Source organism: Balaenoptera musculus, chromosome 4 (genome assembly GCF_009873245.2).
Source record: "Balaenoptera musculus isolate JJ_BM4_2016_0621 chromosome 4, mBalMus1.pri.v3, whole genome shotgun sequence".
NCBI classification, from domain to species: Eukaryota; Metazoa; Chordata; class Mammalia; order Artiodactyla; family Balaenopteridae; genus Balaenoptera; species Balaenoptera musculus.
The window spans coordinates 14,798,320-14,819,731 of record NC_045788.1 but is presented as its reverse complement, the minus strand read 5'-3'; the positions used below and the strand labels follow the sequence as shown (position 1 = coordinate 14,819,731).

Sequence of the window (21,412 nt, the reverse complement as noted above, 5' to 3'; positions counted from 1 at the left end):
GGATGGAATTACCCTCGACAGCCAACTGTGCCGTCGCGAGGCTCGGAGCGCCTGGGAGGATGAGGTGCTCCCTCTTCCTTGTCCGCCGGTGTCCCTCTAGGCGGAGGCCCAGCTCCGTCACTGGTGTGCGGAGGAGGGGGCGGAAATGGGGTCCGTCACACTGAATCGAGAGGAAGCAGAGCTTTAAGAAGCCTCAGAGGCCGTGCACTTGGCCGTTTTAACATCAACTTGTACAAGTCGGTCTCTCCCCTCACCTGCCTGGGGCTGCTGGGACCCCCACATGCTCAAGGACAGTTATGAAGAGAAGCAATCAATGCAACTGCTTTGCTTATAAATACCTTTATTTTATAAAGCCACGGATTGTTCTGTCAAGTTTTTTTTTTAAACCACACTTATAAAAAAGATGTTGACAATTCTTAGGAAAAAAAAGCTGAAAATGTTTCTCATCAAGTCAGGGTTACACAAAGATTATATTTATAATATATATTTGTATATTGATAATTTAGAGACGAAAGGTAGGGACTGGCAAAGCGAGGGCTGCTGCAGTTAGATTTCCGACACTTGATCGTTGCCCACAAACAACGTTTCTTGACAGAAGGGGTTAACGAGGACCATCCCGGTGTCTCTGTAGTCACCGTTGGCTGGGGAGCGGGGCTCCGAGAGCTGGTCCTGGGGGACAGAGGGAGCAGATGGCATGAGCTGGGTAGGGGTTATCAGGTGGCCATTCTTAAAGAAATGTACCCACGGGGACGTTTACTTCCACTTGGGAGTGCTTGGTAAACATTAAAAAAAGTTATTGAAATATAGTCAACATAACAATATTATGTGAGTTTCGGGTGTACTACATAGTGATTTGACATTTTTACACACATTATGAAATGGTCACCACGATAAGTCTAATAACCGTGTGTCCTCATACAAAGTTATTACAATATTATCGACCATATTCCTTATGGTGTACGTTACATCCCTGAGGCTTATTTATTATATAACTGGAGGTTTGTTCCTCTTAATCCCCTTCACCTATTTCACTCCCCACCACAACCATTTTTCACCATCCTCACTGCTGATGCTGGGGTACAGAGCCCTTTCTGCTCTTTTTTCAGACTTTTATAGCAGCTTCCAAAGAAGACTTCCTGCTTCCTGAATCACCTCCACCACAGGTTGCCAGAGGTGGCGTTGCTTTCCATGCTGCCCTGGTGGGCAAAACCTGGTCCACTTGGGCCCCAGACTCTCCTTCCTGCCTCTTTGTCACAGACCTCCGGGAGGCCTCGCCACTTTTCTTCCCTGAACATACCCTGCGCTTGCCCACCTCCTTCCTCTCCTGCCACCCACCTGTCAGAGCCTCCAAGGCTAATTCTACTCTCCCGAATCCTCCCATAGCCTGGTCAGAATTCTCGGCCCATTTCTTGTAGCACTAGATGTGCTGAGCTGAAGGGATCTGAATCTCTGTGTGACTGCACAATAGGCGGTGAGTGAAAAATTCAGTCGTCTACACAGTCTGAGGAGTGGAAAAGCCTAGAAACAAACAATCTGCTTGGGTCATCTGAATGGCTTTGGCTGCAGCTACCAAGGACTGCAAGCACTTGGGGGCCACAAAATGGCTGTTCTCAGACTCAGGCCCAGGTGTTAACGTAGAGAAAAAAGCCATAGTTTGTTCCAGTTCTACACAACGGAAGGCTCAGAGCCTGCAGGCTATTTCAGGGCAAGGACTCAGCAGCAGGCCTAGATGTAACCGGCTTAGGCCAGACCAGCTTAGAAATGGCTTCGTTTTAAGAAGCCACGATTAATACTCTGAAGTTTATTTTTAAACAAAACATGTTATTTTTGGCAAGTATGCATTACTTTATGGGTAATAAGGAGAGACAGGAAGAAAGGTCATTTGTTGTAAAATGTCTTTTCAGAAGACAAGAATTTCCTTCACTGTCTGGAATCAGCTGTGCGCCCATCCAAAGGGTGGATGTGGGACCAGCCGTCTAAGTAAGGAGAATAGGGCGGCATGTCAGCGAGGGGACAGAAATCCTCTTTCTCCACTGGGCTTTGGGGTTGAGCTGCGGACGGGAATTTTGGAGCCTGAGATCTGGCTTGCGGCTTTACAGTTCTGACAACGCAAGCGTTCAAGGGTGAGCCACGTGGGAGAAGTTACTCTGCTTAGAAAAGAGAAAGTTATGTAGAAAATAACTAAGGCAGGAAAGAAGAAAACAGAAGGAGGGGAGGGAAAAAGAAGAGAAAGCATGGAAAAGTTTCCAGGCGCCTCTGGGCATCACAACCCTGCCCATCCAGCCCGGATTCTGTTTTGTGGCTTTCATCAGCCCAGAAGGGGAGCAGGGCACCGGGGAAACTTGCTTAGGCAAAGCACTTGGCAGCCTCCAACGCTGGCCGCCCGGCGGTGAGCTCATGGTCCTGTGACTGTGGTCGCTCTGTGGGTGGGCGGCAGGGCCTCTGCGCCCAGGGAGGGGACAGCTGCTGTTACTGAGAATACAGCAGAACGAGGGGAGGGGGCTGGCTGGGAGGGGAGGGTGAGAAACCCATTCTAAAGCCGGCAGAGCTTCCCGCCGCTGGTGCCGCTGCAGCCTCCTGACCCTGGGGTCCTGACTGCGGCGTCTGCAAGCAGGGCCCTTGCGACAGTACGCTCACTGGCACCGTCCTCTAGCTTTGGTTTTCATTTACCAATCTGTAAAGAGCATATGAGGAGTTTAGGATCCAGGGGTGCACGGCCCACACTCAAAGTGGGCCAGCCCCCTGTCCAAGTTACCTATTTTTTCACTCACTGTAACAGTTCTCAGGAACACTTCTGCCACCAAATTGCACCCTGGCCACACTAAAGGTCAATGCCCTTGTGAGGCCTGTCCCTCTGTTTGTCCTTCAGCTAAAACTTCTTACTGAGCGTCCACTGTGTGTCAGGCTTTGGGCTGGATAATGGGTAAATCGTGAGTAAAGTTCACTCACGTGACAACCATTTACAGAGTACCTACCATGTGCTGTGCACTGTTCGTGGAGCTGGGTATAGGGCAGTGAACAGAGCAAACAACCCTCCTGCCCTCAGGCAGCTTATGTTCTAGTAGGTGAGATGGATGCACACCAGTCAACAGAGAGAGAAGTGTGCAATGCCAGGCAGTGAGAAGTGCTCGAAGCAGGGATGGGGACAGAGCACCAGGGGTTGGAGGGTGGGGTTCTAACCTGTGTAGAGCAGTCAGGGAAGGCCTCCCTGAGGAGGTGGCATTGCAGCAGAGGCCTGGAGGAAGTGAGGGGTGGAGGCAGCCGGCAGAAGAGCATTTCAGACAGGTGCCAGGACGAGCTCACTCTTGGGCTGGGGCATGTGCTCTCTGGCAGAGGGGGAGGAGGTGGGCAGGGCCAGCCCGAGAAATGCCTGCTAAGAGGAATCTGGATTCCGTCCGAAGTGTGAAGAGGGGCCCTGTGAAGCTTGGGAGCCGTGGCTGATGGGAGGTCCTGCCTTGGAAAGATCATCTGGCTGCTGTGTTTAGGACAGACCGTGGCGGGTAGCCAGTAGCAGGGAGAGCTGTTTGCAGAGCGATGGCAGCAATCCACGATTCGAGGGATGATGGCAGCCTGGACGAGGGGTCGCAGGGCAAGTGGTGAGCCCTGCTCACGTGGAGGAAGAACCAACGGGGCCGCAGACAGACGGGAGGTGGGGTGTGTGAGAGGAGAAGGCGGCCGGCGGTGCCATCTAATAACGAGAAACACCAGGGGGCCTTCTGGGCGTCGGGGCAGGAGGGAGAAGCTGAGAGTTCAGTCTCGGGCTGTTGGCTTGGAGATGCCTGTTAGAAACGTGTGCATCTGTAGCTGGGCACACGGGTCTGGAGGTCAGGGGAGACGGCCAGGCTAGAGCAGAACTTGGTAGTCACGGTGAGGAATGGGATTTAAAGGCATGGAGCTGAGAGGAAAGAGAAGAGAAGCGGTGGGAGCACTGAGCGCGCGCCCTCCCGTGACTGGAGGTCGGGGCAAGACAGGGGCCAACGACGGAGACTGAGGAGGAGCTGCTGGTGGGTGGGGAGAACAGGACAGGATGGGGCCCAGATGCAGTGGAGAAACGTTTGGAGGAGGAAACGACTGACTGTGCCGATGCTGCTGGTAGATGGAATAGAATGAGGGCCCAGAATGGCCCCTGGGGTTAGCAATACGGGGACAACCGGTTACTCCGGGGGGGAGAGACATTCTAAACTACAATGTCAGACCAGTAGCTGCACAATGACAACCCTGATAAGTGCCACGATGGAAAAGCACAGGAGCTGAGACCATACGACAGGAGAGTGAAGCCAGCCTGGCAGACAGGGAAGGCCTCTCTGAGGAAGTGATGGTTGGACTGGGCCCTGAGTGGTCGGTAGGAGTCACTGAGGTGAACAGTGAAGGGGGTGCCAAGGAGGGACAGAAGACATGCCAGGAGAGGGAACAGCTCGTGCACAGCCCTGGAGTGGGATGTAACTTGGTGCCATAAGGGAATGAAAAGAAATGCAATGTGGCCGGAGCTTAGCAGACAAGAGGGAGAGGGCGTTAACATGAGGCTGGAGAGTTGGGCGGGGACAGGTCCACCTGGCAGGCCCTGAAAAGACTTTGAACTTTAACTTACCAGCAACAGGAAACTACTGAAGGGTTTTGAGCACAGGAGTGATGTGATCACATGCCTGACTATAAAAGCTCATCTGCTGCTGGAGGGATGAGAGGGGACGGTTCCTCCAGAAGCTCTCAGCTACCCCTGCCTTTACTCAGACGTCTGCCATTCTTCTCCAGGGCCATCTCAACTGTATACCAGGTGACCTACTTATTTTTCGTATGTCTGTCTGTCCTCTCATCCATTCATCCATCCACTAAACCACCCTTCTTTCCTTCCTATCCCTTCACTGATGACGTGCCCTCACCAGACAATCAGCACAATCTTTCTACAACTAGTTCACAAAAAGCGCAAAACTTTCAATGACCCTCTGCTGCCCAAGACTAAAGCACAAACTCCATTCAACCCCATCCAAGGCCGTGCCTAATTCATCTACCTTTCCAGCCACACCCTGGCCTCTGCCCTATCTTCCGGTGAGAGTGGAAAGAGGTCTGCAGTCAGAGAGACCTGGGTCAAAGCGCAGCTCTCTCACTGGCCGGCTGGGGGTTTCAGGCAAATACTCACCCTCCCAGCACCTGCACTGTGAAGCTTTCCTCCACTGGGTTCCCCAGCTCTGTACCTCTCCCTGTAACCCACCGTAGTTTGCTTTGAATGATGTTGGGGTTCGTACCTCACCCAAATCTTGGATCCTGGGCCCCTTGAGAGCAAGCTTTCACCTTCACAGTCCCCAGAGAGTGCCTGCCCCCAAACGATCCTCAGTGAACAGTCGTTGACTTGTTCCCAGAAACCCAAAGTCCCAAGAACCATTCTTCTCAAACTTCAACGTGAGCAGAAGGCCCCCGGGGATCCTCGCTAATGCAGATGCCCATTTGGCAGGGCTGGGGCGGGCGCACAGCCTCCAGGACCACGCTGCTCGGAGGGGCAAGGGGCTAAGAGGCGAGCAGCTGCTCTGCTCTCTTTGGAGCCTGTGCTCTTCCCACAGCGGCAGCCCTCCCCGGGGCAGCCCCTGGTTTGGGGCTCGTTACCTCAGAGGTTTCAAGGGACTGGATCTCCCTGGGAAGCTCCACGGCGTGCTTGCTGAAGTAGTCCATGGTGATGGCGTTGTTCCAGTAGCTCAGGCTGTTCTCGGGGTTGGCCGGCTTCTTCTTCTTCCGCAGGCAGCACACGGTCAGCAGGACGGCTGTCGAGAGAGTGCGCGTTAGAGAGCGGGAGGGTGGCGAGCAGGGCCAGGCGGGCCATGACGGTTACACATCCAGCCACTTGCCCTGCTCGTTGATTCGTTTGTTCGTCTGCTCAACAGATATCTATAAACGCTGAGCACCTGCTTTGTGCAGGGTGCTGGGGAGAGGGGGAGAGACGAGAAAGAAAAGACTGACCTGCTTTCATAAGTTTCCCTCTTAGCGTGTGGATGGAGGGGTGCACGGGGGTCAGACAATATACAAGAGAACTGTTCAAAGAAAAGAAAACGTGGCAAAGTGAGAGAGACAACAGGGGGTAGCTGGGGGAGAGGCTCCATCGTGAAAGGCTTGCCTGAGCAGCGACCTTACAGCTGAGACTGGAATTGGGGAAGAAGCTGGCCATGTGTGGAACAGGGGCAGTGTGTCCCAGGTGGAGGGAACAGCATGTGCAAAGGGCCTGAGGTGGGGACAAGCTGCCTGTGTGTGAGGAAAGAGTCGCATGGCTGGAGTGGGGTGGGTGTGGGAGAGTGAGGTGGGAGGTGAGGCCAGAGCGATGCTTAGAGGCTGCCTCCATAGGCTCAGGGGCAAGAGGCGTGGATGCAATTTTGGATACTTGTGCATGATGCAGTGCCACCCAGTGAGTTTGCTCCAAGGAAAGGCCTTGCTCTCTCGCTGGGACGGCTCCCCAGAGCTTGGCTTCAGAGAATGGCATGTGTGCACCAAGTTGCACCATGGGACTGATAAGGAGTGTTCTCAGTCAGAGCGAGAGCGTGGCAGAGAGACGGGAAGAGCCCAGGGAATTTTACAAAATGAGCCTTGACTTCCACAGAGGGCAGAGGTTCACAGAGCAAATCTCTGGGCAGAGGTCTTGGACCCTGATAAAACAGCTGCTCTGGCCTCATCATCATCGTCAAAAAACAAATAGCTGCTAACAGTCTTATAGCATTTATGTGCCAGGTGGCTCCAAGCACTTTAGAAACATTAATTCATTTAATCCTCTACGTAACTCCATGAGGTCCCCATTTTACAGAAAGGAAAACGGAGACTCAGAGAGGTGAAGTGACTTGCCCAAGAGCAAACCCAGACATCTGGACTCCAAAGTCCATGCTCTCAACCATCTATGATTCTGCCTCACAAAGACAAGCCAAACGCTGATGTGGAGCCCGCACTGCCCAGGCGGGCCTGATGTGGTCTCCACACAGCTCGATGTGCCACACTGTCTGTTCAGCCTCGGAGACTCGGGGGCCCTGGGAGGAAGCAGCACGTTTGGATGTTGCTGATGAACCAGGTATGAACAGAGTGGCTTGGACATGCTGACAGGGAAGGCTTCCAAGGTCGGAGGGTGGGGTGGCCTGTCCAGGGTCACACAGGGGAACAGGTGATGCAATGACCAGGATGACAGGCGCCCTCTTGGGGAGAAGCCAGTAAATGAAGACTGGGCACCTCCTGCCCAGGCTCCCATCACCAGAGCCCATAGGGTGGGTGAGACTCTCGGCCAGGGGTGGGCAGGGCTGTATCCAACAACCCGGCGGTGCCCATCATCGGCATTGGGGAGTGGCGCGGGGGCCCGTGCTGAGCGGCCCACAAAGGCTGGTACTGTGGCGGCAATGGCCATCTGGGGGCAGTGGAGGCTATCTCTGTCTACCGCAGCCCAAAGGCTTGGCTGGCTTTGCGGGCCTGTGCACGCCAGGGTGTGGGGAAGCTGCAAAAGCTGGCCTCCACACAGGCTGAGACCTCAGGGCCCAGAACCGAGAGCCCTGCGGGCTGAATGGGGAATTCCGTAGCTCTTCCCTGCTGTTGGCCTTGCTGGTATCTCAACCTGAAAAGGCTTCCAGGCAAAGTCAAGAGATTGGGCAAATTTCCATTCCAGCCAATCTGCTTTGATCAAAAAGACTTCTACTTTGCTTACCATTTTTCCAGGTCCCCACAAAAAATTTTAAAGATAGAAAGGCGATTTCTGAATATTTGAGGGAAAAGAAATTTTAGACCGGCTGGCAGAGATTCCTTCAAGCTTTGTGGGTTTCCTCCCTTCCTTCCAAAGAGCCCTTTCTTCAACTGGTTGAAGGAGGAAGGGGTGAGGAGGGAGGCTGCAGAGTCAGCCTGAAAATCTGCTAGTGTCGGGCTCACCTCCTTGTTCTATAGATGAGAAGACTCTGGTCCAAAGCAGCCAGCTGACTTGCCACAGGTCACAGCGAGTGGTGGGACTGGGGTGAGGCCCCAGGTCCCCTCTCCCCTTTTCTGGAGTCTTTATTCTTCAGGGTCACTACTTTTCACCCTGCTCCAGGACTGGGATGGTGAAGCAGCCCAGGAGAATTCAAGCTGGGCAACCCTAAGCCACAGGGAGAGGGCTAGGCTGCATGAACCCCCTTGCTACCCCGGGCGGGCGCAGGCTGTAGAATCCAGGTCCCCTGAGCCCCAGTGCAGTGCCCTCTGAGCCCACACTGCCCCTGCTCCGGGGCCTGGGCCTGTTTAGGACGCAGGACCAGAATCCTGCCCTGCGGGAAGGGCTGGGGGTCGGAACAGGGAGTTCTGTTCCTAGCTTTCTCCCCCTCCCATGTTGTTAGTGCCCCGGCCTGATTACACGTCTATCAGGGAGTTCCTGGTGCCTCTCTAACACCATTTCGCCAGCCCAGCTGCAGGGGGAGCACAGGCTTGGAGTCCAAAAGACCTGGGTTCAAGTCTGACTCTGCTGTGAGTTACACTAAGTGTCACTTCATCACGCTGATCACTACGGACTCCGTAAGGTTGTAAGAAGAGTTAGAGATCATGAATGCAAAATGCTGAGCACACTGCCTGGTGCTTAACTAATAGGAGTTTCCTTCTTGTCCTCTCAGCATCATCCCTGAAGAGACATCCTGAAAGAAAAACTGGGCTGCAAGACTGTTGGGTGGTTCAAGGCCAGGGCTCCAACTGTGGTTTAGCGCTTTCATTATTTTGGGGTCTGAACTTTCATCCCAGAAAGAAAAGTACAATCAGACTTATGGAATCTCTACTATATTCCCAGGTGCTCTACCGTCTGATTTAACCCACAAAATAGCTGCCTGAGGAAGGTGCTGGCACTCTTCCCATTCACAGAAGAGGCAACTGCAGTTCACGGAGGTTCACAGAATTGATCCTGGTTACTCAGCTAATTACTGGAGCTTGAACCCAGGTCTCTGTCACCCTGACGTTGATGGTCATTGTCCTAGCTCATCCTGAGCACTGGATGGGGCGTGCCTGAGGCAGGTGGAAGCACTGCGTAAACCACACAGCTCCGTGCACACACAGGGCGTGAGCCACCCCCTCTCCCATGCCACTGAAAGCTTCAACTGCTCTGTTTCTCCAAAGGGAACAGCTGTCAAGACTCTCAAGGAGGTCAGTGAGATCCCTATTTCCTACAGTTTTAAAACTGGAGTGAGGGTGAAGCAAGCTCTCTCGGCTTCACAGGCATGTCAGTGGGAAATCAGCTGTAGCTTGTCAGATGTATGATGGGAAGGAGGAGGGTTGCTGATGTGAAGACGGAGCCCAGGTACTGTGTTGACGTTTCTGGGAGGGGCCTCATTTCAGGGATGGGACCTGTTGTGTGATGGGAAATGGAAATGAGAGCATACAGGACCCTGAGGTTGCTTTTCAAATACCTGATGAGAGTGCTCTCCATGGCCTGCTGGAGAATGCGTGGCAAATCCTGACAAGATGAATATAATCACTATCTGACCACTGCCCTCATCCGGCACCTCTCTGTGGCAGATGCTGTGATAGGACCTCAGATGCATCAGCTCTGCTGTGCGCAACAAGCCTTTGGGGAGGCTGCTGCAGCCCTGGGAGTGCCTGCTCTGCTTTCTTGCTGCAGGGGCACAGCCGAGGGACCGCCCCGGCCGCCTCCCCTTGGACTCGCCACCACGTGTGTGCCGAGGCCACGCTTCCCGGGCTGCTCCCAGCCATGGCTGACTATGCAGGCCTGTTCCTGCAGGACGGGAGACTCCTCTAACAGCCTGAGGACTATCCTCACCTGGCAGAAACTTCCTTAGGACTGCACTGCACTGCTGGGAAGCCTCTTCCTTCCCAGCCCTCCAGCCCCTTCTCCTTCCTCAGGTGTCATACCTGTACTGTGGTCTGAGGCTCTCCCTGCCTCCTCCAGCCCCTTCCTTAAGACTGCACAGGTGTTTCCCAAATATATCTCTTGCAGGCCTAATTCTGCTTTGGTATCTGCCTCCTGAAGGCCCTGAATTAACACAGCAGACGCTAGTCCTATTTTCACAGGTGAGAAAACATTGGCCCAAGGCTTAACCTGTCCAAGTCCCACAGGTGACGAGTGGGAGAGCTGGGGTTACATCCAGGTGTGTCTGATTCCCAAGCCGAGGCTTCCTATCACACCAGGCTCCCTCTCAAGTGATTCACATGGGTTTAAAGTTAGGAAAGTGAGAGAGGGCAGGGAGCTCTGACGTCTCAGTTGGGGAGGAGGCCAGGGGAGGCCTCAGGATGTAGGAGACCAGGCTGGACAGAGGCCATGGGCCTGGGGAAAGCAGTTTTGGGGGCTCACTGACTCCCCGCCCTGGTGGGTAGGGATGTGCCTGAGGAAGCTCCAGGAGGTTCCTGCAGGGGGCGCTGGTCAGGAAGCACAGGGAAGAGCTGTGAGAGCGTGGCCACGGCACTCTGGTCCAACCTCGGGGACAACCCCGGAAAAGCCTGCCTTGTCCAAAGGCTTCCCCATCTCCTTCAATTGGCTCATAAGCCCCAAGGAGACAACCTCCTGGTCAAACTTCCTTCCTGTCCTAATCTCTTCTATTCTTTTTACTGGAAAAGCACTTCTGACCCAGGTTTTTTAATATAATAACTACAAAGTCATTGGGGTCTGTGAGTGAAAGGTACACAGATACATTCAGCTTTCAGTAACATTCACAGAACAACTGGTAATATAGCCAAGAGCCATATGGGCACAAGGATGTGTTATCTCTGAGTACTGCGCTGATGCTCCAAAGGCATTTACTGTGCATCTGGAAGGAAGCCAACCTGCTCTGGGCAAGGTGCACGTGGACCCTCACAGGTCCAGGGTCAGCGAGAGGCGCTACTCTGCTTTGGACAGCTCAACTTGGACTGATGATGAACAACATCCGTAGCTGGCCTCGCTTCCTGCTTTCACCCCATATAACCCCCATCTCTTTCAAGGAGGCTAGATGACGACATTCTCAAGAATGGATGTGGCATGTGCAGGACAGGCCAGGGAACCTGGTAGAGCCACACAACTGACCTCCTGATGAAAACCCAGAGCAGTGACAGCTGAGAGCGGGGACCCCTTCAGTGCCAGGCCGAGGCTTCCAGTAGGAGGTGGTGGGCTGTGCGTCCTGATGGTGGCAGCAGAGACCAGCTCAGGAGCCACATGGCTCCCGGGCCCCAGCCAAATGTGGCCTGGATCCAATCAATTTCGGTTCTCAGCACATCTGAAACTGTGTGTGGCTGTCTCCAGTGTGGCTCAGGAGACAAAGCATTTCTCAGACCTGGCACAATATACATCCAGCCGCTGGGCGGGCCTCATGATCTGGAAGGACAGGTGGAAGTGGTGACATCCCTTCTTGGGCAGGCCTGAGACTTGCTGTGATCACCCTTTGCTTCCACCAGAAACTGGGGACTTGCCAGCCTGCCTGGCAGCCCCGGCCTCTGAAGCCTGGCTTCTGCTGAATGCCGAAAAGCAGGACCAGGGCCAGGGCTACTCTGAAAAGCCAGATGAGGAAATCTATGCACACACTGTGCTACCAACACAGATCGCCTGAAATATCTGGCAAACTAGCAAAGGAGGAGACCCTTCTTTGAGGGCTGGAGTTTGCTTTAGGATAAATGTAGCTTCTGGGAAGGTCTGAAATACAAGGGCCCTTAGCCCTGGAAGACGTCTGCTTGCCTGATGACTCGAGTGGCGCCAGGCTACGAAAACAGCCTGGCTAGTTACTCATCTGTGCTTCCAAAGAGCACAGCGTTCTCAAGCTGGACAAGTGTCTCCTTTCTCAATGCCCCTCTCATCAGCACCTTCACAGGGTCAATGATGGTCCCACAGGACAGGGAGCTGTCTGTGGAGGCAGCTAGGCTGGAAACTTGTGGCCTGAGGATGGTGGAAATGCAAGACAGACACCAAAGGAAGCGGGGGCTGCAGTCCCCAGGGGCAATCTTCCTTTATGAAGTAATACGCTCTATCCCCGCAGCTGAAGGCTCCTGTCAGGGCCAGAAGCATTCTCGTGGTGCATTTCCAGGCTGCGTCCTTGCTTCTGTCTTGGCTGATGTTACTATGCATGGTTTAGGCAGCCCATGGGTTTCCACTTTGCAGTAAAACCTTATCTAATCTCAACCTCAGACATGGCAAAAGGGCTGGAGAAGTCTTTTTAGAACTGCAAACGCAGGTGGGTGTGGCCCATGGGGGTGCAGGTGGGGAGAGGGCTCTGGCAGCTGGGGGTGTGGGGAGCCACATGACCCACCTCTGGGTCCCCAGTGCTTGGAACAGTGCTTGGCACACAGTGGGTACTCAGGAAATGCTGTGCTGAGTCAAACAGATTCTACCACCAGATCTGGGCTGACTCATGTGTTGACTGGGACCCTGGGCAAGTCATTTCACTTGATGATTTACTCCCCACCTGTATGGTATGTTTGCTTTTTCTGTTTTGTTTTATTCCTCTGGCTAGTCTGTTTCAAGGATGAATGATTAAAAATAATGGGAACTCCCTTTGTAAACTAGAGCCTCTAGACACATGGAAAGAATGGAAAATTAGAAAGCTGTCTCTAATGTGGTTACTTCTCAAATATGACCATTATTAATAATTTATTGGCTAACAGTGCTACATTTTCTCATTATCATTCTTCTGTTTTAGACGTGGGCGATTACAGCTTTATGAATACCTCTGTGCTTCCATGAGTGACAATACAGCTGCTTAATGAAAGAATGAAATATGCAACCTGCAAACATTTTCACTTTTCCTGCACTGGGGCCTTGAGCAGATGTAGGCCACCTACCCCTGACATGGAAAGTTTGTTTTGCTTATCAACTAGAAGGAGACAGGGAGCTGGGAGAGATGGCTCCTGGAAAGAGTCCAGACTCCAGATTAAAGAGGATCTTGCCAGAGTACAATGCCAAGCAGACATCAGCTTAATGTTCAAGGCACACACCTCCTGTGCTGATGTTCGATGGACCCACAACAGCAAAGGCTGGGAGACCTGGCTTAACAGCCTCCTCTGTGGAAAGCTTCTGGGGCTTCGTTCCCCTTGTGATTGGGCTGAGACCATGGTGTGACGTGAGGCATTACAATCAACGGAGCTGACGCAGTGCAGGCTGCCTGGATGTGACCAAAGTGTCCAGAACAGAGCAACTGCCACCTGCTCTCCTTTGTCACGGCAGGGCTTGTGCAACGTTGTGCTCCCTCTGGGGAAGCCGGCGTAAACTGGAGGCTGTCAGAGGGGCAGATTGGGGCAGGGCCAGGGCCAGGGCCAGGCGGCCCTGTGAAGAGACTCGAAGGAACAGGGATAAGCAGCTTGGAAAAGGAAAACCTGCACTTGAGAGCCATTTCATGTATCTCAGGGGTTGGTGGATGGACTTGTTTTTTGTATGGTTTCAGAGGGCACAGGTTAGGACCAAAGAGTGGGAATTACAAAGAGGCGAATTTCAGGCCCCCAGGAGAGCTGGAAACAACCTGATGGGTCACAGAAGGGCCTGATGAGTGGGGAGCACAGGGGGTTTCTCAACCCTGGAAGGGCTGAGGGGGTGCCTGGATGATGGCCGTGTGGGTTGGGGAGTGGCGGGTACAGTGAGGATTCCTGTGGGGCCATCAGAGGAATGCTAAGAACTGAGGATCGAATACTCGGGGAAGGCGTAAAGGAAGCCCTGGGTCCTGAGTGACTGCATCAGGTTCTTTATGGAGCTGTCAGTGGGGAATCCCCTCGACTCTTCATTAAAGGAGTGATGGGCAGCAGCAAGGAGGCGCTGGTGGCCTGGGGGAGCCCTTCCCCACATACCAGTGAGAGCAAAAGACAACGACAAGGTCCACAAAGCATCAGCTCACACCACCCATGAACAAACCAAACAGGGGTGGGGGGGGGGAGGGACTGCTAAATTCACATGTAACTCTCAAGCCTCAATTTAGCTACAAGAACTCTGTTTTTATCAAGGCTAACAGAACTTCCCGCAAGATCAAAGCTTCATCTTTTCTTCTTTCTCAGGGGAAGACAGAGGAGGGGGAGGAAAAGAGGTGAGAGAGGAGAAGAACAGCAGGAAGGGCGATGGAAGGGAGGCGGGGAGGAAGGCGAGGGCTCTGCTACTCAGAAGCTGTAAGTCTGGAAGCACCAGTTTTCAACCTGCGGTGTGTTGGTGCCATGTCGCTACAGGAGAGAGCAGGCAGGGTAGTGTCACGACAAGAGCCCTGGGCTGGAAGACAGGTGCTCGGAGCTCACATCCCAGCCCTGCCTCTCAGTAACTCTGGGGTCCTGGGGGAACCATGTCCCCTCCCCAGCTTGGTGTTTCTTTCTGCAAATGCAGAGTCGGATTGGACCCCACAGCTCCTGGGAGTTGTGCATTTACCATCAGTGGGCATGTGAGCCATGGCCTGACCAGCCAAGGACCAGGGGTGGGGATAATCCATGATTCTTGTTCTACTACCTCCTTTCCCAGGATTCTGGGAAGTTTGCAGCCCACTTGGTGGGGGCTGCCCACGTGTGGGGCAAAGGGATTCTAGGGATGGGCAAGCCGGTGTGGTGGGTGGGTGGGGGAGAAGGGAGAGGGTGAGGCACTTACAGCAGGAGGAGATGGGCACGCTGATGGCCAGGATCACCCAGGCGATGTCCATCTTGCTCAGGCAGATGGTGGCTCTGTGCTGGGGTTTGTCCCCTTCGGCCACATGGGAGATGTTCCCTGCTGTTCCAGGCTTCCAGGTCCCAGCGGGGACCAGACGGTTGAGGAAGTTTCCTGTGGCTGTGGACACCACCGTGGAGAGGGGACTGGGCACCCTGCCAGTCATGGTGGGCGTAGGGGTGGCCACAGCTTCCTCCTTGGCTAGGGAAACAGTGCTTTCTGAAACCCCGGGGGGGCGGGCCGGGGCCTGCGGGGCTGAGGATGTTCCCTGAGGAAGCCCCTCGGAAGGGGCTGAGACACTGGCATCGAAGGCAGCCTGAATGGGCCCCATGGTGGCCGTGAAGACCCCAGAGCTGGCAGATGGAGGTCTGCTGGTGCCAGGGGTGACAGTAAGCCAGGAGTCACTGTGGCTGGGGCCATCCTGTGGGTCACCACGGGGGTGCTGAGAAGGCACTGGGGCAGGATGTGGACTGGCGGGGGTGCCTGAGGCTGCTGTGGTGGCCGGCTCCCCTCCTTGGCTGGTGAAGGTGGGACCACCCCCCTGGTCTGCTCTGGTAAGGCCGGGCTTGTCCTCCGCAGACACCAGGGGCGTGCTGGGTCGTACCCACGAGGTCCTGCTGGGCGCCAAGGTTGCGGCCACTGTCTGGGGCTGTGGAGAGGAGGAGTAACCCCAGAGCGGGTTCCTGGGGGTGAGGGTGGAGGGGTCAGGCTCCACAGACCCTGTGAAGTTGCCTTTGTAAATCTGAAAGATCTTCCCCAGGGGCCGCTTCTGCCCCAGATATGTGGAGCTCTGATTTCGTCCCCGCGGGCCTTCCTTCCTTCTGGAGTGACCGCTGGGTGCAGGCAGGACAGGGCGTGGTGAACTGCTGGCTCCCTTTCGGGAGGAGCCAGGGGGCCTGGGGGGCCTGCGTGGGGTAGCCCGGGAGGGGGCCGTGAGGGGACGGCTGGTAGCATCCCTTGGCTTTGTCAGCAGGATGGTGGGCACGGCCTGGCCCGGGGGGCGGCCCTCTGAATGGGAGGATGTGGTTGCCACGGCAGCAGGAAGTGGCCCTGTGGACAGGGGGCCTTCAGAATGGGGGGTGGTTGCCGTCGCCATGACGGTGGAGATGGTGTTTTTAGGAGGGTGTCCGCTTGGATCGGGTGTTGTCGTTGCCATGGAAGCTGCAGCCTGTGAGGAGGGGCCATCGGGATGAGGGGTCAGTGCCACCACGGAAGTGGGGGCAGCCACCACGGAGGAGCGTCTGGTAGAACTGAGGGGTGCTGTCACCATGGTGTCTGGGGTAGTGCCTGAGGGGAAGACTTGAAGAGATTCCCTGGGAGATGGTTCCTGGGCAGCAAATACCAGTGCTTCAGTCAGTGCCAAGGTCAGGAGGAAGCCTTGAGAAGGAGACAGAGAACAGAGAGGTGAAATGCCCAGGAGCAGCTTGGCCCTGGGCCTTCCTTACCCATGAAACTGAAACGCCTGGGAACTCAAGGGAAACATCGGTAGCATCCCTGAGGTCCACGCCCATCAGACACTGGACCATGGGGACTTGGGGAAGCTTCAGCAGGTGGGTGCCACCCAGCACCTGTCCCAGAGAGAACCCAGCCACAGGGGAAGCAGAGCCGGCTAAGCCAGCCAGGCCCGTCCTTTCCCAAATACCTCTGAAATGCCATGGCCCTCCGCCCAAGGGCAGCTGCTCAGAACAGGCTGGGGGTAGGGGCACGGAAGAAGACTTGTGGCCTCTGAGTGCCTGCTGGCCCTCTGCACCAGGGAGCAGTCAAGGCCAGCGCGGCCACAAGGAAGCCAGCAGCTCTGTGTGAGCTGCCCTGAGCCACTGAGTAGCGCCTGGGTGGGCAGAGCGGACCAGCGGCCACGCCTCTTCTGACTCTTCCATTTATGAACTAGACAAAGGCACAAACGACAGACCTCTGTTCATTCAGGCCCACCCACCAAACGATTAAGGAGGGTCTAGCCCCTCCTTGACCCTGGAGACACAAAAATGAACATGGCAGTCTCTGGCCCTGGGTGAGCTCATATAAATCCACAAATAATCCTAAAACAAGGCAGGGACGTCTCAGTACCATTGGAGACTGACAGGCAGAAGGGGACAGGGGTTCAGAGGGTTAGCAGATCTGGTGCCTATTAAGCACTTAGCACAGAGCCTGCAGGAGAAGCGCATTCCATGAACGCCAGCTGGTTGTATGGTTGTTGTCATGTTAACTGCTTGTCCTATGTGCTCATGAGGCTGAACTCTGTGGAAAACCACTGGTGGTGCCCAGCCTTTTAGAGCAGGAGGAGCCCTTCTGAGCATTAGAAGGAAACCATGGACTTTGCATGATGGTGAGTGTGTGTGCTTTTAGTTCATTGAGAAAAATGCACAAGGACAAAAACCTATACATTTAAAAACTCTTCTAAATATGTATGGATTTTATTAATCACAACAGCATGTGCCTATCTTTAAAAATAACACCTCCTATCAATGTGAGACATAGGATCTATCCAGGTTATAGACGGGAAGACTGGCCACCCCGTACAACACACAGGCTGGGAAGAGCTGCTCCGTATTGCCGAGGAGCACCTAACAAACCTCTAAGGCCTGATTCTGTCCTGAGCACTTGCCCTGTTCATATGAGCCCCCTGCTGGGTCACTTGCATGCCCTTCCTTCAGCCCTGCTAGCCGCCCAGACAATGGTAGAGATGGGCCTCTGCCGGGTAACTCTCTTGGCGCCTCCCTCCCCGACCAGATTCCAGCAGGATGAATGGTCAAAGCAGGGGCCCTGGCAGTGATTCCTGGGAGCCTGGGGTGGTCAGCAAAGCTGACAGGGGATGTCTGGGGCCCTGGTGGGTTTCTGGAAGCAGAGAGGAGGAGGAGACCTCCTGACACTCCTTTGAAGCAAGGATCACCACGGAGGCCTCCTCCAACTAGGGGAGGGTGGGGTGGACCAGTGTCCCCTCAACCTGCATGTCTAACTTAGTGGGTGGGGGAGGCTGAGGGACTGCAGACTGAGCAGAGACGGCAGCACCCACATCTCTAGGACCAACACTTTGCCCTAAGCGACCTAGTTTCTCTAAACTTTCATTCATAGTCTAGCCCATACACCAACAGTGTTTTCTCCTTCTCCGGGTCAATCCTAAAATCTGTTTAACGCTGAGCACCGGCTCTGGCCCTGTCTTTCACTCTTGATTTAACCCTCACAACCACTTGATGGGGCAGGAAGTTGAGGCTGAGGGAGATTAAGTAACGTGTTCAAAGCCCCTCAGTAGCAGAAGGGGTATTTGACACCCAGGCGTTCCTGGTCGCCCACCAGCAGTGAGGCAGGAGAAGAGGACGGAACGTCGCAGCCACAGAAGGAACAACGTGCTCGTGCGCTGACCGGTTCAGGGTTATTCCTTCCCGGCATTTTAGCACCACAGGGACAATCTACTCCTAGAGCTGGTGGTCGTGACTACTGAGGTTTTAAGGGACATTCCCTTATAAGCCTCTGTTTGGCTCACAAGCACCCTGGTTCACTCTAAGTGTTGAACACATCCACCTCAAATCCGTATGTTGAAGCCCTGACCCTAGCACCTCAGAATGGGACTGTATGTTAGGCAGGGCCTTTGAAGAGCTGATTAAGGCAAAATGAAGCCGTTGGCGTAGGTCCTAACCCAATCTGACTGGTATCCTTATAAGAAAAGGAGCTCAGGACACAGAGATGCCAGGAACGCCTGTACACAGGCAGGACACATGAAAGGCCGGCCACCTGCAACCCAAGAAGAGAGGCATCAGGGGACTCCAACCCTGCTGGCACCTGGATCTTGGGCTTCCAGTCTCCAGAACTGGGAGGAAAAACTTTCTGCTGTTTAAGCCCCCCAGCCTGTGGTACCTTGTATGGCAGACTAAGCAGACTGATATACCTGTCACACCTTAGAGATTCCTGAAAAAGGAGAGGCGGACACTGGGGCTCGTGTGCAGGTGGTTTATTTTGGGAAGTGACCGTAGCGGACAGTGGCGGGGGTCTGAGATGAGTGAAACAGGGAAAGTCAATCCCAGCGCAGGTTATCAGCTGATCAGGGTGCCACTCAAATCCACTGGGGGTCTCTGAGGGGCTGAGCAGACGCACGTCAAACTGTGAGAGGAGCACCTCCCCCCAGCAGCTCTCCTTCCCACGGCCCGGTGCTGCTCCACGCCCTCCTCCCGCCTCCTCCTCAAGGCCCAAGTGGCTGAGCCAGAGACGCCCTGGGCGGGAGCTGTCAGCTCACACCTGTGCCTGGCTGGAGGCTGCTGGAGTTAAAATTAAGAGCCCAGAGGATTTCTGGGGTGGAGCACAGATGTGTTCCATACAATCCAAGGCCCAAGACCAAGGACACTGCCGCCTTCTGGCAGTAGCGTCAGGGGCAGCGCAAAGCTTTCAGAGAGGACCTGACGGACCCCAGGGACAGGCGGGGGTGGGAGAGGAGCAGCTTGGCCTCCAGGAGAACTTCTGCAGCCTCTAGAGGCAGAGGGCTTAACGCATCCTGGTCTTTAAAATACTCAGGGAAAGAAATTCCCCTGACTTTCCCACCACGAGCATTTCAGGGGCTAAAATCCTCCCAGCTGGGAACTATACGACAGGAGTGCTTCCTGCAAGACTAACAGTGGAAGTAAACATGTTTGCCCTTGCTGCAGCTCTTTTTAGTTGCCAGCATCCCCTGATGTTATTCTTCTCTCTAGGAGGACCGTTAGGGCAAATTACCTCTCAGCCCTTTCTTCTTTAGGCTTTAAAACTTCGGTACAATGAATGGATACTGCCATCCTGGGTGCAGAGGGCTTTCACCTGGAGGATGACATTTAGCTGTCACAGTGATAAGGGCACTAGAGGCAACTTAGTCCAATCCCCTTATTTCACAGAGGGGGCAACGGAAGGAGTGAACTGACATGTCCAGGAGCCCAGCTGGTTAGGGACACAGCCTGGATCGTGGCCATTATTTAAAAGCAACTTTTCATTTGTATCATAAAAATTGCTACAACACTGCACTGTCCAAATGCCTCCTTCAACATCCACTGTCACCTTCACTATGGAAATCGTCTCTCCTCTTTGGCACAAAAGGTTAAGGACTGAATGCAAGGGCGCACACTGTCACAATAACTGTGCAAGGCCTTCCACCCAGGGCTCCCCTAACAGATGCAAATTTCCTCTCCAGGCCCTTTGTGCTGGCCTGCGCACTCCCCTCCCCACAATCTGGGGCTACCGCCTCATTGCATATCATTTGCATAGATTTGCATAATAGGCTCTGGAGGCTCTAATTCCAAATATATAGGAGAGACTATAACTAAAATCTAACTTGACGTGTTTTAAATGTGGAACCGGTTTTTAATGCATGCCTGAATAAGGACAAGTGTAGGGGGTGGAAACCCGCAGATTGATGGGTGCCCTGATATCACAGGGAGGCCTCCCCCTACCTAGAATTCCAATGCATACATGATCCCAGGACCCAAGGGAAGGAAAAGCCTTCCTCCTTCTGTTTATTTGGTTGGCTGCCCACAGTCCATATTGGTCATGATATTTGCATCTGGCAAAGGCAAGGAGGGAATTGGTGAAGAGAGAAATGGCTAATCTGTACTGAGTGCTTCCCGCATGCCACATGCCGCTCCAAGGCTGAGCCTGTCCTGACACATTTAATCCTCATAACAACCTGATGAGGCAGGTACTATCGTTAGCTCCCCACTGCAACTGAGGAAAAGCAGCACAGAGAGGCACAGGAAGCTGCCTCCTTCCACACAGCCAGGAACGGGGAGCTGAGATTTGAACCTGGCAGCCTGGCCCCGGAGTCCACACTCTCAACCGCGTTCACTCATCGCTCTGCTCTGCACATTCAAAAGCAGTGGTCCACTATCTTTTGGGAATTGATTTTCTATTACTGCTCTTTTGACTTTTCTTTCCTCTTACCTGTTTTCTTCTAGCTCCTTTTCAGGGCTCTATATTAACATTTATGTTCTTTTAACAAGTTAATCAATTAACTTTATTTTGCAAGTAACTAGGGGGAACTTGTAGTAGGACAATACAAAAGCTGGACATCCTTGCTTTAATTCTCTCCTTTTTTCCAATCCTGGCATTTCATGCACACCATTGTTTAACAAATTAAATTAATTGTATAACTTTTATCTTAAAATTGCTTACACACATGCACATTTATTACATGTATACGTTTTCCCTTGCACATATAAATAGAATCCTATCTCATTTTCCTTGTGATTTAAAATATCTGCTAAGTAGAGCTTCCCTCCCAGTTAAGTTAGGTTTCCACTGCCAGATATTCTTCCATTGCCTCTAAATCCTGTGACAGAACCACAGGACTCTGAGAAGTCTTCTAAGCCATCCCCCATCACTAAGCAAGATGTCAGCATGGCCATCCCAGATGCTTGGTGTGGTGATTTAAAACTGGGTCTGCAAGTTCTCCAAAACTGCTCCCACCAAGAGGTGGAATCTGAACCTAGCTGGGCCTTTGTGACCTCCTTGATGAACAGAATGGGGAAGAAGTGACACCACGTGGTTTCTGAGGCCAGGGAAGAAAAGGTCATTCAGCCTCTGCAGGTTTCTCTTGGGGGCCTTCAGGCCCATGTAAAAAGTCCAGCCACCTCGACGCCAGCATGTGGAGAGACCGTGTGAAGAGCAACAGAAAGGCGTGAGGAGCCCCAGCTGTTTCAGCCCCAGCCAGGCATTGGACATGAGAGAGGTGGAGCCCAGGAGATGAGCCTGGTCCAGCCACTACTGGACCTCGACCACACAGACCCCAAGACAGAGTCACCTATCTGAGCCCAGTCAACCCGGACATTCATGAACAAAATAAACAATTGTTACTGCCTTACTCCACGTTTGGGTGGGGTTTGTTTTGCAGCAATAAGTAATCGGGATACTTGG

The 21,412-nt window shown here is 53.7% G+C and overlaps 1 protein-coding gene across 2 annotated transcripts in view; it reads right to left on the bottom strand.

Annotated features, from left to right (window-relative positions):
* Positions 1-243: 243 nt before the first annotated feature.
* The window catches only part of TMEM108 (transmembrane protein 108), a 380,405-nt gene continuing 359,236 nt past the window's right edge, over positions 244-21,412 (bottom strand). Inside the window, exons 4-6 of one of the 2 annotated variants that reach the window (XM_036850679.1) lie at positions 14,492-15,925; positions 5,596-5,750; positions 244-669 (exon numbers count right to left, since the gene is read on the bottom strand). In XM_036850679.1, coding sequence (XP_036706574.1) covers positions 547-669; positions 5,596-5,750; positions 14,492-15,925 — 1,712 coding nt within the window. In that variant the 3' untranslated portion in view covers positions 244-546. The remainder of the gene's footprint in view (positions 670-5,595; positions 5,751-14,491; positions 15,926-21,412) is intronic. The other variant, XM_036850678.1, reaches the window with a different exon arrangement.